Source organism: Miscanthus floridulus, chromosome 9 (genome assembly GCF_019320115.1).
Source record: "Miscanthus floridulus cultivar M001 chromosome 9, ASM1932011v1, whole genome shotgun sequence".
NCBI lineage: Eukaryota > Viridiplantae > Streptophyta > Magnoliopsida > Poales > Poaceae > Miscanthus > Miscanthus floridulus.
Window position 1 is genome coordinate 27,968,822 of NC_089588.1, and position 13,097 is coordinate 27,981,918.

General features: G+C 43.2%; 2 protein-coding genes across 2 annotated transcripts in view; both read left to right on the plus strand.

Annotated features, from left to right (window-relative positions):
* LOC136479544 (probable catabolite repression protein creC) overlaps positions 1-13,097 on the plus strand; it is a 194,914-nt gene that overhangs the window by 102,831 nt on the left and 78,986 nt on the right. The window lies entirely within an intron of this gene.
* On the plus strand, positions 2,156-3,189 carry LOC136481616 (uncharacterized). Its single transcript, XM_066478951.1, has one exon. It carries the CDS (start codon positions 2,217-2,219, stop codon positions 2,928-2,930), a length of 714 nt encoding a protein of 237 aa, XP_066335048.1. The 5' UTR covers positions 2,156-2,216; the 3' UTR covers positions 2,931-3,189.

Genomic DNA, 13,097 nt, shown 5'->3' on the forward strand with positions numbered 1-13,097 from the left:
GCAATATATATATTATATGAAATGAATATGTCACTACCGGAATCCTCAAATTTGCTGAGTGTTTTTATGTGTGCCGAACGTATTCTCTCGGACACTCGGTGAACAAGTTCTTTGCCGAATGCCGCGCTAAAAACACTTGCAAAAAAAAAACACTCGACAAACGGGACGTTTTGCCGAGTGTCAAAACAAAAACATTCGGCAAAGAGATTGTTTGCCGAGTGTTAAAAAAATACACTCGGCAAACAAAAAAAACTTTTTTCTGAAAAAGAAGGAGAAGAAAAAAAATAAAAAAAAACTTTGCCGAGTGCTTAGATCTAAAACACTCGGCAAAAAAAGTAGGCGAAGAAAAAAATTAAAAAAAAACTTTGCCGAGTGCCCCATCTGGGACACTCGGCAAACAACAAAAATATCTACTTAACCAAACCGCGTCCAGCACCCCACCCGCCCTCCCGTCCCCACCCATTCTCTCTCCTCCCGCCCCCAGCGCCCCCTCCCCTTCTCCGCGCATGCGCATGCGCCGCCCCCTCCTCCCTCTCGGCGCCGGTGCGGCCCCGACCTCCCTCTCCGCGCTCCCCTCCTCTCTCGCCGGAGCGGCCCGCCCTCCCCTCCTCCCTCGCCGGCACGGCCCGCCCTCCCTCTCCAGATCCGGCGGTGACGGGCGTGGTGGTGGTGGTGGCGGAGGGAGGAGCGGGCGGATCCGGTGGCGTGCTTGTCGGCGTTCGTCGCTCCACGAGGAAGGAATGGGCGACGCGCGACGCTAGCGAGGACGGGCTTAGGCGAGGCTCGTCAAGGTGGATGGCACGGCGATGGAGGCTCGCCACCGCGACTTCCTGGTGACGGCGAGCAGAGGTGGCCGCGGCGAGGGCGTCGCAGCTCAACGGCATGGTGGAGTAGGAGCCCGTGATGGTCGCAGATGACAACGTCGCTGTGGCGAGCGGCTTTGCTGGTGGCGCGGTGGTGGGGCAGCGTGGTGGGGCCCTCCCTTCTTCCCCGGCGTGGTGGCGGCGGCGTGGATGGTGGTGGTGCGGCGTGGTGGGGCCCTTCTTCCCCGGCGTGCTTTTTTTATTTTTTTTGAAAAAAAGTTTGCCGAGTGCCCGACAGAAAACACTCAGCAAACTAGCGTTTGCCATTAACAAGTTTGCCGAGTGTCGTTTGTCGAGTGTAACACTCGGCAAAACATTTACCGAGTGTTTTTGGGGCTTCGCTGAGTGCCTCTGGCACTCGGTAAATATCCTGTATCCTGGTAGTGTGTAGTGCCTTCGTCCACACAGATTTGTATTCAATTCGTTTTTTAAAAAGTTTAGTTTAAAGTTATCATTTCAGAAATGGCCGCGTACCTTCGTGACACAAACCGTCACACAATAAATTAGGACTCATTTGGGAAAATGAAAGTTGCACAAAAGGCCATCACAAATAGGAAAACCTTCAAAACTTCCTTTAAAGGCGATGAAGTTTTTAGAATAATCTTAATATACAACTCATTTTACTGGGACGAGTGCACATTGCGTAGATTTCGATGTGACTTACGGTAACACAAGTATACAAAGTCACTTTTGACATCGTTGGGTGGGTGTGTTAATCCAATCTCAATAGGGTTTCACGTCCCTGTTTTCAAGGCTCAAATAAGCTTTATCATTATTAAACTTATTTCTCCAATAAAACTTTTATCATCTCTCTTTATTTATACTCTGTCATATCAGCTTATATAATAATGTTCATGAAACACTCATGAATTTTCCATTAAGTCTAGCCTTAGAAACGTTAATGGCAAGTTGGAACAGTCAAATTTTGTTTTATTTTTTAAAAACAAACACATGGATTCAGGGGTGCTTTCTACGAAATCTTAATTACCCTGCATGCCGAACATCTTCATTTGATAGACACTGGATATAGAGTTCGAGTAGAAAAGAAGAAATACCCAATAATAACTGCATGCTTAGTATATTAGAGAAGTCTCTGTTATGTCCGAAAACTAATGATTTCTTAAGAAAATTTGCAACTTGCAGCAAACTCTAAAAACAAAAGAAATTACCAGAGGGTAACAAAGAGAAACCCAGCTAAGTCTTCAGATTTCGGAAAAATAGAGGGACTGAAACGCAAATCCGGCCACCGTATTTATGGACCCTTGCCTGTCCCCGCCTTCCCCACACGGCCACACCTCGACTTCACCCACCGCCACCCAGCCATCACCGCACGCTCGCGCTCGTTTCCCACCCATGCCGACCGGCGAGACGCTAAAGGCAGGGACTCAATCTGAATCACCAGTGCCACCGCCGCCGCCTACACTGACGGCGACAGCCTCGTCCTCCCCAGCGTCGACCCGCCACCGCACCTTCTCCTCATCGTCGTCTTCGTCCTCGTCGTCCCTCTCCACGGTGTCCTCGGCGGCATCCTCGCCGTCGCTGTCCCCGCGCGGCCGCGGCACCACCACCACCACCACCACCTCCGTTCCCTTCTCCTGGGAACACCACCCGGGCATCCCCAAGACGCGCCTTATCCCCGCCGGCACGCCGTCCTCCGCGCCCACGCCGCTCCCGCTCCCGCTCCCGCCGCCGCTGCGGGCGCCGACGACGACGACGTCAAGGCCGCGCCACCACCAGCGCGCCCGGCGCCGACGCTCCCGCGGAAAGCCGCCGCCGGCCGACGACGCGGCGGACCCCTTCGCTGCGGCGCTCGTGGAGTGCACCAGGGAGCGCGGCGCCGGCGCGGGATCGGACGACGCCGGCCTCATGGACGCGCTGTTCCCCGCGCGGGCGCCGCCAGCGCCCACCAGCCGGCGGTGGTCCATCGCGTCCGCCGGCGGGGTCGTCGGGCTCCTGGACCTGTATGGGTGCAAGAGCGCCATGGGCGGCGTCGCGGAGGGCGCCTTCGTGGCGCGCCGCCCGGTGGCGGTGGTCCGCGCGGGCCCGGGCCGGGCCGGACACAGATGAGGAGGGCCATGGTGATGGGCCGCCTCATGGACGGGCTCAGTTATTAGGTACATAAATAAATCGGTCGTTGTGTAAAAATGTTAGGATCGAAAATGAGGTTGAACCTTTTTCCTTTTTCCTTTTTCAGTTTTATATATTTTTGTGTTTATTTTTTATTGGTGCTTTTTGAGTGGATGTGGTGGATACCAATATATAAATGTTTGGCGCAACCATCCACAAAACCATGTTGTGATGTAGATTGCTATATGCTAGTATATTGATGCTGATGGTACTATAAAGATAATAAGTATAATAATGCAGCATATTATATTGGCATCTATCTACTTGTACTATTCTAGTTTAATTGCAAAAAAAATATAATTTAAGCATATTCTAGTTTAATGCAGCATATTATAGTGCCCCCATCCTTTTTTTCTTTAAGCATGGAGCATTGAGAGAAACGTAACTAATTTAAAATATATAAGTTGATTAGCTTCTTTCTAAAGAATCATATATGTTTAAAGAAGATATTAAACAATACTCGCTCCATGCATCCAAAAAGACTTGCAATTCTAGATTTGAACTAAGTCAATTTGTTTAAGTTTATAAAATATATAGTATTAGCATTTGTATCTTTAAATAGATTTATTATGAAAATACATTCCAAAGTTGATCTAATGATTATTTATTTGCTTTTACAAATATCAGTATTTTTTGTATTGATTAGATCAAATTATGACTACTCGTGCAGCGAGCGTTATGTGAGACGGAGAGGATTGGAGAGTAGTGAGAGTGATTTCTACTACCACCATGGCCAAGTGTGAAGGCTGTACCTATTCAAATACGACCAATATGCGCCGTCCAATTGACGCTTTTTTTTCAAAATGCGTACGATATGAATGAGTTTAAAAAGTGTGAAGCCACTAGTTTATGGAATACGACCAAATATGCACCATCCAATTGATCTTTTTCAAAACACGTACGGTATTACGAATTTAAAATTGCTGCGTACGATATGAATGAATTTAAAAAGTGTGAAGCCACTAGCTTATGGAATACGACCAAATATGCACCATCCAATTGACGTTTTTCAAAACACGTACGCTATTACGAATTTAAAATTGCCACTGCTACAATAAACATTTGTAGGGGCGGCTAGAGATCGATCGTTTGCAGAGGCGGCTCAGCCAGCCGCCCCTATCATACCGTCTCTATAAATCATGCATTTGTAGGGGCAGTTCTCAGACCGCTCCTACAAATCGATTTGTAGAGGTGGTTATCAGCCACCTCTACAAATCGATTTGTAGGGGCGGCTACAATACCAACCGCCCATATGGTATATTTTTTCATAAAAAAATTCAAATTTATAATTCAAATTCGACCAGAACATATATTTTTCATGCACAACTCCATCATAACTTATCTTCTGCGATTGTACTGAAACTCAATGAGAGGCGAATATGCTGCTACAACCTGAAAGTTTATATACATGACATTGCTCTAACCTCAGCGCCCACTTGTACAAAACCTGAGAGGCGAACATGCTGCTACAGGTTGGGATCCAGGAGGCCGGGGGATATTCTAGGAGGTGGTACATTGTGATCTCTTGCTGCTTGAAGTACCTCCGATCTTCCTCGTCCACAAGGACCATATTCAGGTAATACTTGACGCTGAACTTGTTGCTTATGTTGCGGTAAGTCGGGGTTAACTCATAAGGTGTCAGGAGCAGCCTCACTGGAATAGATTCACCAGCAAAGAAATTTGATTAGGTATGCAACAAACCGACACCAACATCATTAAAACATGTTAGGACCTAGTTTGGGCAGGCTACAGGCTAGAATTAGACCAAATCCTGGTTCCATCAATGTGTAATTCAAGGACAGATCATCATTTAGTCCAATACCAGCTCAACCAAATGGTTCCAATGTGGACAGGCAGGTAAGCAACAACAGCATCAGATTCAGGCTTCGAACCGTAGGTGGTATTGGACAATAACAAATCATGCCAGTGAACATCTGAAGAAAAGTTGTCAATTTATGCATCATGGTCCGTTTGCCAAGATGAGCATCATGCAGCCAGTCCTAATTCAACTGCAGACAGGACCCATATCTATAGTTCCCAGCAAAGTGGCACAAGTTGTACAAGGGACTGCTGAAGCTAACTGAGAGATCTCCAGTTATCAGTATCCACGTGACTATTTAAAACCAAGAGCACCAGTAGTAAACTCAAAATGAACTAGCTTGTCAGTTCTTCATATATGTTTCAAATTGCTCACAAGTTGAGGTATTTAGGTACTTTTTTACTTTGAAATTGAGGTATTGAGAAAGGTACAAGTGAAAAAGAGTGCACCCATGAGGTCAAGAATGGACATGAATACTCCACAACAAAGAAGGAAGCACTCACAACATTGTCTAAACTTGAGGGCACATGACAAACATTTAGAATTTGAAAAATGAAAAAGTGGCAACAAAATGGCTATCATACCTCTCACAGGAGCACCATCCATCAACTCAAACTTTGCAAGAGTCTCAGTTTCAACATATGTGTTAGAGCCTGATCCTGTTGATTCCCGACGCCGAATCTCCAGCTCCATATTTTTTGTCTTTATTCTGACAAGAAGAAAATATATCTTCCCAATAATCACATCATTGAGATGGTACCTGGACATAAATGGGGAATATGAGTAACATGCAGGTTTCTAAAGTGACCAACTTCTCAGAATAGACGAAGCAGATAGGCAGACGGCTATGGTCTTACTTGCTTTTGCTGTATTCAAACTCAATATGTAAGCAATCTTCAATTCCTACTTCCATCTGAAAAAGGGGAATATCAGTAGCATGAATTTCACGATGAAATAAATAATCACTCACCCTTTTGAGACAGGTCATTCTTACGTAATAGTTTTACCACATCAAAGCAAAAACACATGCAGTTAAGTTTCTCTGTTTAAAATCATAACAAAGTGTCAAGTAACTCTAATAAACCTCCACAAGGAAATCTTCCTTCAAGTCCATGGGTGGACGAAATAGAAAGCATGTATCAGCTTTATCTTAAATTGATGCCAGCAGGAACTCGGATCCGCTTTATCTTCAAGTCCATGAGCTCATCCTCGCCGTCGCACCCGCTTGCCAGATCCAGGCTCGTCCTCGCTGGATCAGGCTTCTCCTCGCGCGGATCTGGTGGTGGCCACTCGGATCTGGGCTGGTCCTCGCCGGATCTGGTGGTGGCCGCCACCATGTGCTTCATGCGGCCTCCAGCAGCGCGCCGGAGGAGGGAAGGTGAAGGGGACCGCGCCACCAAGTCCCGCCACCGCTGGAGCTCGACGGGAGGACGCGCCACCGAGCCATGGCACCGAGCTCCACCACCGTGCCTCCGCTGGGGGGAGGGGACAGGGTCCCGCGCGCCGCCGGCGCAGGAGGAGGGGGACGGGCCCCGCGCGACTGCCGGCGCTGGAGGAGGGCACCGAGCCCCGCGCGACCGTCGGGAGGCCGCGCCCTAGAACCCCCGCCACCCTAGGGTGCGCCGCCGAGTGCCGCCGCGTGGAGAAGAGGGGGGTGCGACGCCGTGCGCCTCCGCTGGAGAGGGAGGTCCCGTCACCGCGTGGGGGAGAGGGAGGGGCGGCGTGGGGGAGAGACGGAGGGGCTCGGAGGAGAGGGAGGGTGCGGCGCGGGACAACGAGCGAGGGAGAGAGAGAGGGAGGGAAAGGAAGAGTTGAGACGGAGAGAGAGGAGGGCACTAGATATTTTGGATCGGTGACTTAGTGACTGTACGTTGGGTATTTATAGGGGCGGCTCAATCAGCAGCCGTCCCTACAAATAGAAACACCGGGGGCGGCTGGTGAGTGAGCCGCCCCTACAAATACTACCCATTGGTAGGGGCGGCTCGTATCACCAGCCGCCCCTGCTAATCTATTTGCAGGGGCGGCTGGTCTCGTGGATCCTGAGCACGTCACTTTAGGGACGGCTCCATCACCAGTCGCCCCTAAAAAAATTATCAGGTTGCTACAAACCGTATTTTACATGGTGTGCGGCCGATGGATGGATGGATCGGAAGGAGGGCTTTGTTAATTTAATTGGTGGGGACGTACGTAGGTGCCTGTCGACTAGTTGTGGGCAGCTCGCTCCGTATATTAGGGGATGTTTGGATCCAGCTACTAAAATTTAGGAGATATGTCGGGAGCATGTTGCATGGGGTGTTTGATACTAATAAAAAAATAAATTACATAATCCGTTAGTACTCCACGAGATGAATTTTTTAAGCTTAATTAATCTATCATTAGCACATGTTTACTGTAGCAAAACATTGTCAAATCATGGACTAATTAGGCTCAAAAGATTTGTCTCACAAATTAGTCGTAAACTATATAATTAGTTTCATAATTAGTTTATATTTAATACTCCATGCATGTGTCCAAACATCCGATGGGACAACGACTACAATTTAGGAGGAGCAACCAAACACACCCTTATTATATTGTATAAGGTGAGACTGGGCAGACAAGCCTACAATTTTAGCAATAGAACCCATCGAGATCGATGGATCGGTAAGATCAATGGCATGGTATGGTATCTCAATGCTGGCACCCGATCGATGGAGTGGGAGTTAGGTAGCAGATGCGTTATATTTCTGATCGTCTGACGTCCCTACCAGTTGCTGAATTGGTACGAATTTGATTCCTCACATTGCTTAGGCCAAAATGTCAGCAATTCCAGGTGTTTCCGATCCCGGGCTCAGGTCAGTGGCATCCGTTTGGCTCCTACTGTCCTGTAGTACATTGATTAGGTTGCAGTGCCTTTTTACTCTTCTGCAGAGGTTGTAACTGTGCTGAGTTTAATACTACCTCTGTCCACGAAAAAAAATATAATTATAGGATTCGTATCGATCAATCTAGTTTAAGTTTGATCAGGTTCAAGGTAAGTAGTATTCGTAAATAATTTTATTATAAAAACATATTCTATAAATAATCTAATAACGTTTATTTTATATTATAAATGTTAGTACTTTTTTTATATAAATTTAGTCAAAGATCAAACGCCTTAACATCTCAAAAAGCGAGAATTGCATTCTTATGTGTACGGCTATTCTGCAAGCTCATAGCCACGCCTGACAGACAATTACAGTACTAAGCATATAACCTTTCAGAAGTGAAGGGCCCACCGATGCATCTATGATCACCATTAATCACGCCCTTCATTTGTGCTGCCATGCTATGTTGGACCAAATCTTTTTTACTGTGGCAATCGATCAGAACATCTTCAATAGTTTACTGACGAGCGAGGCCCTGCCTGGTCGATCCATCTGTCTGTCTGTCCCAAAGGCTAGCATGAAGCCTCAGCAGTTTTGCAATGAGGCCTTGTTTAGATCACCTCCAAATTCTAAGTTTTTTCACTCTCTCTCCATCACATCAATTTTTAGCCGCTTGCATGGAGCATTAAATGTAGGTAAAAAAATAACTAATTGTATAGTTTAGTTCGAAATCACGAGATGAATCTTTTGAGCTTAGTTGGTCCACGATTGGACAATATTTACCAAATAAGACGAAAATGCTACTATTCATCGGATTGAAATTATTCGCAATCTAAACATGGCCTGAGATGCATGCATGGGATGGGACCTGCAGGAATCAAAGCACCAACAGTGGAGGTAGGTGAGAGTGGATATCCTATTCAGATCTGGGAGCAGAGCACACTGACGAGGGGATCCGTCGATCCAGATTCATCATGGCATCGTGCATGAATGGAGCTGGCACTGGCACGCAGGATAGTCGATGGATCGGACGGATTGTACGCTGCCACAGTGCAGTGATGCTCTGATCGATTTGCTTCATTAAAACCAAGGCCTCGCTACTTCGCTAGCGTGCTCAACGAAATGGACAGGTAGATCATTATTATCAAGAGAAGGAAAAGGGATAGAGGTTGATGGATGATATGGATCCCCCCTGAGCTGTCCTCGTCGACTGTTACGTGTGCCTCAAGCCTGTTCATCAGCTCATCACTCGCATTAGATAGTTTCTTCGATCATGACACAATCAAGCACCTTTCGTGCATCCGGCTCACCTGATCCATCACATCTGCTAGTCATTAGTCAACAAGCTGTCTGAAATCTGGAGGATATCAGCACTTCAGCAGCAACCTCTTGATGATTGCCTGCTGAGAGTAGAGTTTGCAATGCCTGATCGGTGCTCCACTGCTCCTAATTCGGTGGCCCAAGGGAACAAATCAAGGCCCCCAAAAGCATGCATGTCAACTAGGCTTTAGAAAGTAGTAAAAATATAGAGGTGGATGGAAGAAAGAGCATCCGCCTTTAGAAATACCATTCTATTTTTAAAAGTGGGTGGAAAGAGCATCTGCCTCTAGAAATATCATATATTTTTAGAAGCGGCTGAAAATCCTAGACATATAAGTGGATTTTGAGATACGGCTGGAAAGACCAACCGCCTTTAAAAATGCCATTTCTAGAGGCAGCCTAGCCGTCTAAAAAAATAGATTTATAGAGGTGGTTGACAATTTAGCCTGTCTATAAAAAAAAATATAGGTACAGTGCAACAAAATTTATAAATTTTGAAAATGACATCGGACGTAGAAAAACAACCTAGCCAAATCAAAGTTACAGTGCTCGAAGAGATCTCCAACTTTGTAGTTAAATCCTTTTTCATTTGAAATCAATGATGTCCTACAAATTAAGTTTTGAATTTTCAAAATTTTGAGATTCGTTTTTTTGAACTTTATAAACTCGTGTGGAGAAAGACGACCTAAACTAAAGTTGGAGTCCTCACATAGATCTAACAATTTTAATTCAATTTTTTTGTCATTTAAAATCGTTTATGGCCCAGAAATTTTATTTCAGTTTTTTTAAGTTTTGATTTTTTTTTAATTTTTCAAAAGACGTTAGATAGAGAAATGACCTGATTGTAGATTGTAGTAATTGAAGAGATCTAAAACTTTTTCTGTTTAAATTTTTATGAACAAGGGTGTGTTTATATATACAAATTACCCACGAGTGATGAGGTTTAGCTTTCCACTTTTACAAACAGGGGGTGTGATTACACCGGAAAACTCGAACTCAAAAGTTAATTTAAAATTCTCGAGTTACTATCCACAACACTATTCAAATTCAATGGTTACTATTCAAATTTATGACACTATTTAAAATACTCGCTACTATTCAAATTCAGAATATGAACGGTGCATGCACACTCACCCAAGAGTGGCTCAGGCACCCAAACTCTCCTCACTATGTAAGCACTATGCGAAGCACTTATGCGGATTATGGGTATGCATGTAATTCTCAGGATCTTTTGTAGGTTAGTGAGACCAAAGCTTCAGCCGCTCGTGCGACTATGCTTGTGTCAGTCCTACTCAGTACTCACCGTATGCATCACTGGCTCGCTTAAGAACCAGGCTAACCCGGTCTTCTCCCTCGCTATCCCCAGCCACGCACACAGGACTAAGCCTCTATCGTCTCCCCAGGAAGTTCTACCCGAAGGGAACATTTCTCTACGCACACAGGGTTCTCTACAAACGCCGCTACTAGGGATAACACGAGAATAACACACACAGAGATTTCTCCTCTAGGGTCCCTAGCATAGAGACATTGCCCCATATGAACGAGCTTAAAGGAAGGCAATAATTAAAACATTAAAGCTTAATTCATTTCCACATAGCAAGCTTACATATGGCTTTCCCTTTCGGGAAACCCCAAGCACTTAGCACAAATCTTATGGATTACCTTACAAGCATAGGATGGTCACGGGGACTTCCTTTGTTCTACAATTTACAACGGTGGTGGAGTAATACAACGGTAGTGGAGGATTAGTACTAAGGGTGGACGAACTCAAAGTACTTCTGAGACCGTGGTCTTCATGATGTATGTGGGAAAGTGGAGCGGTGGCCTCAGTGGAGGTATTGCTGGTGGTGGTCATCGTAGTGGTTGCAGTGTTCAATGCATGCACCTGGCTTCTTCTCTTATAGAGCAGGAAGAGCCTTCTAGAGCGTCTTTCGTGCTTATTTTCTGGAGGAGCCTTTAAGGCGAAATCTTCAATTATTCATCTTTACTGTTGTCTAGACAGTTGTACGGTCTTGTGGTCCTCAATAATTGTCCTAGCTACAGCTGTATATTTCTTTTGCGCTGTCCTCTGTCACGCTTTGTCTTTCCGTGTATTTTTGGATTTCCTAGGTATGGTCTTCCACACCCGAATGATAAACATCAATCCAAGAATTCTAGCATGTAGTATTATCTACCCCTGGCCGAATTGTTGATAACACCTTATCAACATAGGGAACATATTTCTTGTATAAAACATATATATTGTTATCAAACTGAGGTTGTATTAACTCTTCTTATTAATCCTCAATATTTTCTTCGTTGTCCACATCTTCAGATTGCCATATTTCATACCATGACAATAATTCACGATATTCTTTTCATAGTTGGCATTCTTTGCCATAGCTAGACTTTATTAGTCTTCCAACTTCTCTATGTGTTATACTATATTTTCCATAGTATTCTTGCAAGAATATTTTTATTATTTTATTTTGGTACATCATATAATATTCAGGATCAAATTTGGTATTCCCTTCTAATTCTTTTGCTTTACTGAAAATTCTCCAATTATCATGGTTCGTGTCTTTTACGAACAACTCTTCATAATTTTGCCATGAGTCTGAAGTCCATGTAGTAGAAAATTTGTATGATCCCTTTGTGATATATATATCATGGCATGCTAGTCTTATTGGTTGTGTAAATTTTGGTGGATTGGAACAAAACTTAATTTTGTATCTCCCTTGAATACATGCTAATTTCTTACCAGCTTCTTTGATAGTTATTCCAAGGTCTGATTAGAAAATTTCTTCAAGTGTACTATATATATCATGGACTAACCCATGATTAATAATAGTTTGTAGAGAGATATCGTCACTAGTATTTATTTGTATGCTTCTGAAATATTTTAAATTTCTATCAACCCTCAATATTAAGAATTTTTTATGAGGCTTGACAATAAAGTTATCATCAAGATGGAGTAAGGGAAAAATATTTGCATTAACAATTATTCCTATATGCCTTTCTTTCCCTTGATATATCTTCATGAAATAATTTTGTATATCATGAAAGGTTTTGTAATGCATTTGAGCGTATTTCTTCCAAATTAGATCTATAATATCTTGAGTAAAGTATGACAAAATTTGTTCGGTCTTAAAACTTAATCTAGGAATGAGGAACTCTTGTGGAGTATTGTTTAAATATTTGTTCTCTTTTTCCTCTAGAATTACTTCTTCTTATTATTGTACTTTATTTTCCTCATATATTATTTTAGCTTCAGACTAATTTTTCATATCATTCTGTCGTTTTAAATATGACATACATGCTTATCTTAAACATAACCTACATGTTGCTCTTTTTCCTAGATCTTGATAATATATGCAAAATACACATTTTATATTAGAATCACCTTTTTTAATGATCCTACTTGTGTTCGCAGTTTATTTGATCCATCATTTCTATCTTTAATCCAGCTAACTCAATTAAATCTATCTCTTCTTCACTTAATTCATTTTCTTCATCATATTCTATTTCATTTGAATCTATAATTGAGTATATCGATTCATCATCCATTATATCATCATCACAGACTAAAACATTTTCATTCACATTATCTATTATTAGAACATTTGCTTGTTCTTCTTGCTTATTAGAATACATTTTCTTGTCTTTATTAGAACATGTTTTGCTTAAGTGATCTAGCAAGTTGCAAATAAAGCATCTATATGTACTATCATAATTTTTTCTAGGATTATATCTTCTTACATTTCTCTTGTGTAGGAAAGGGGCTCTATTGTCTGATCTCCTTAAAAAATAGCATTTCATTGTCCTTACATTTCCTTTCTTATAATTCTTGGGGTATTTCTTATTTCTAGATCTCTCTTCTCCATATGTCAATGGTATTTGAACTATTTTATTGTAGAAATTATAATCTGGTTATTTCATTGATCTTTGAGCTTGTATGTTTATGCATATTTTTCTTAACTGTTTGAAAATGAATGTTATAGCCTGAGAGATATTATATTCCTTACCATTAGTTTCTTTTTTATATTCTTCAAATATCATAGAACCTAAATGATATGACAATTTATTAAAATTCTTTCAACTATACCTTGGTTATAGCCTTCCTTGGCAGTCGTAGCATTATAT

Excerpts from the sequence above, each read along its gene's own strand:
- LOC136481616 (XM_066478951.1), top strand. The coding sequence starts at position 2,217 with ATGCCGACCGGCGAGACGCTAAAGGCAGGGACTCAATCTGAATCACCA.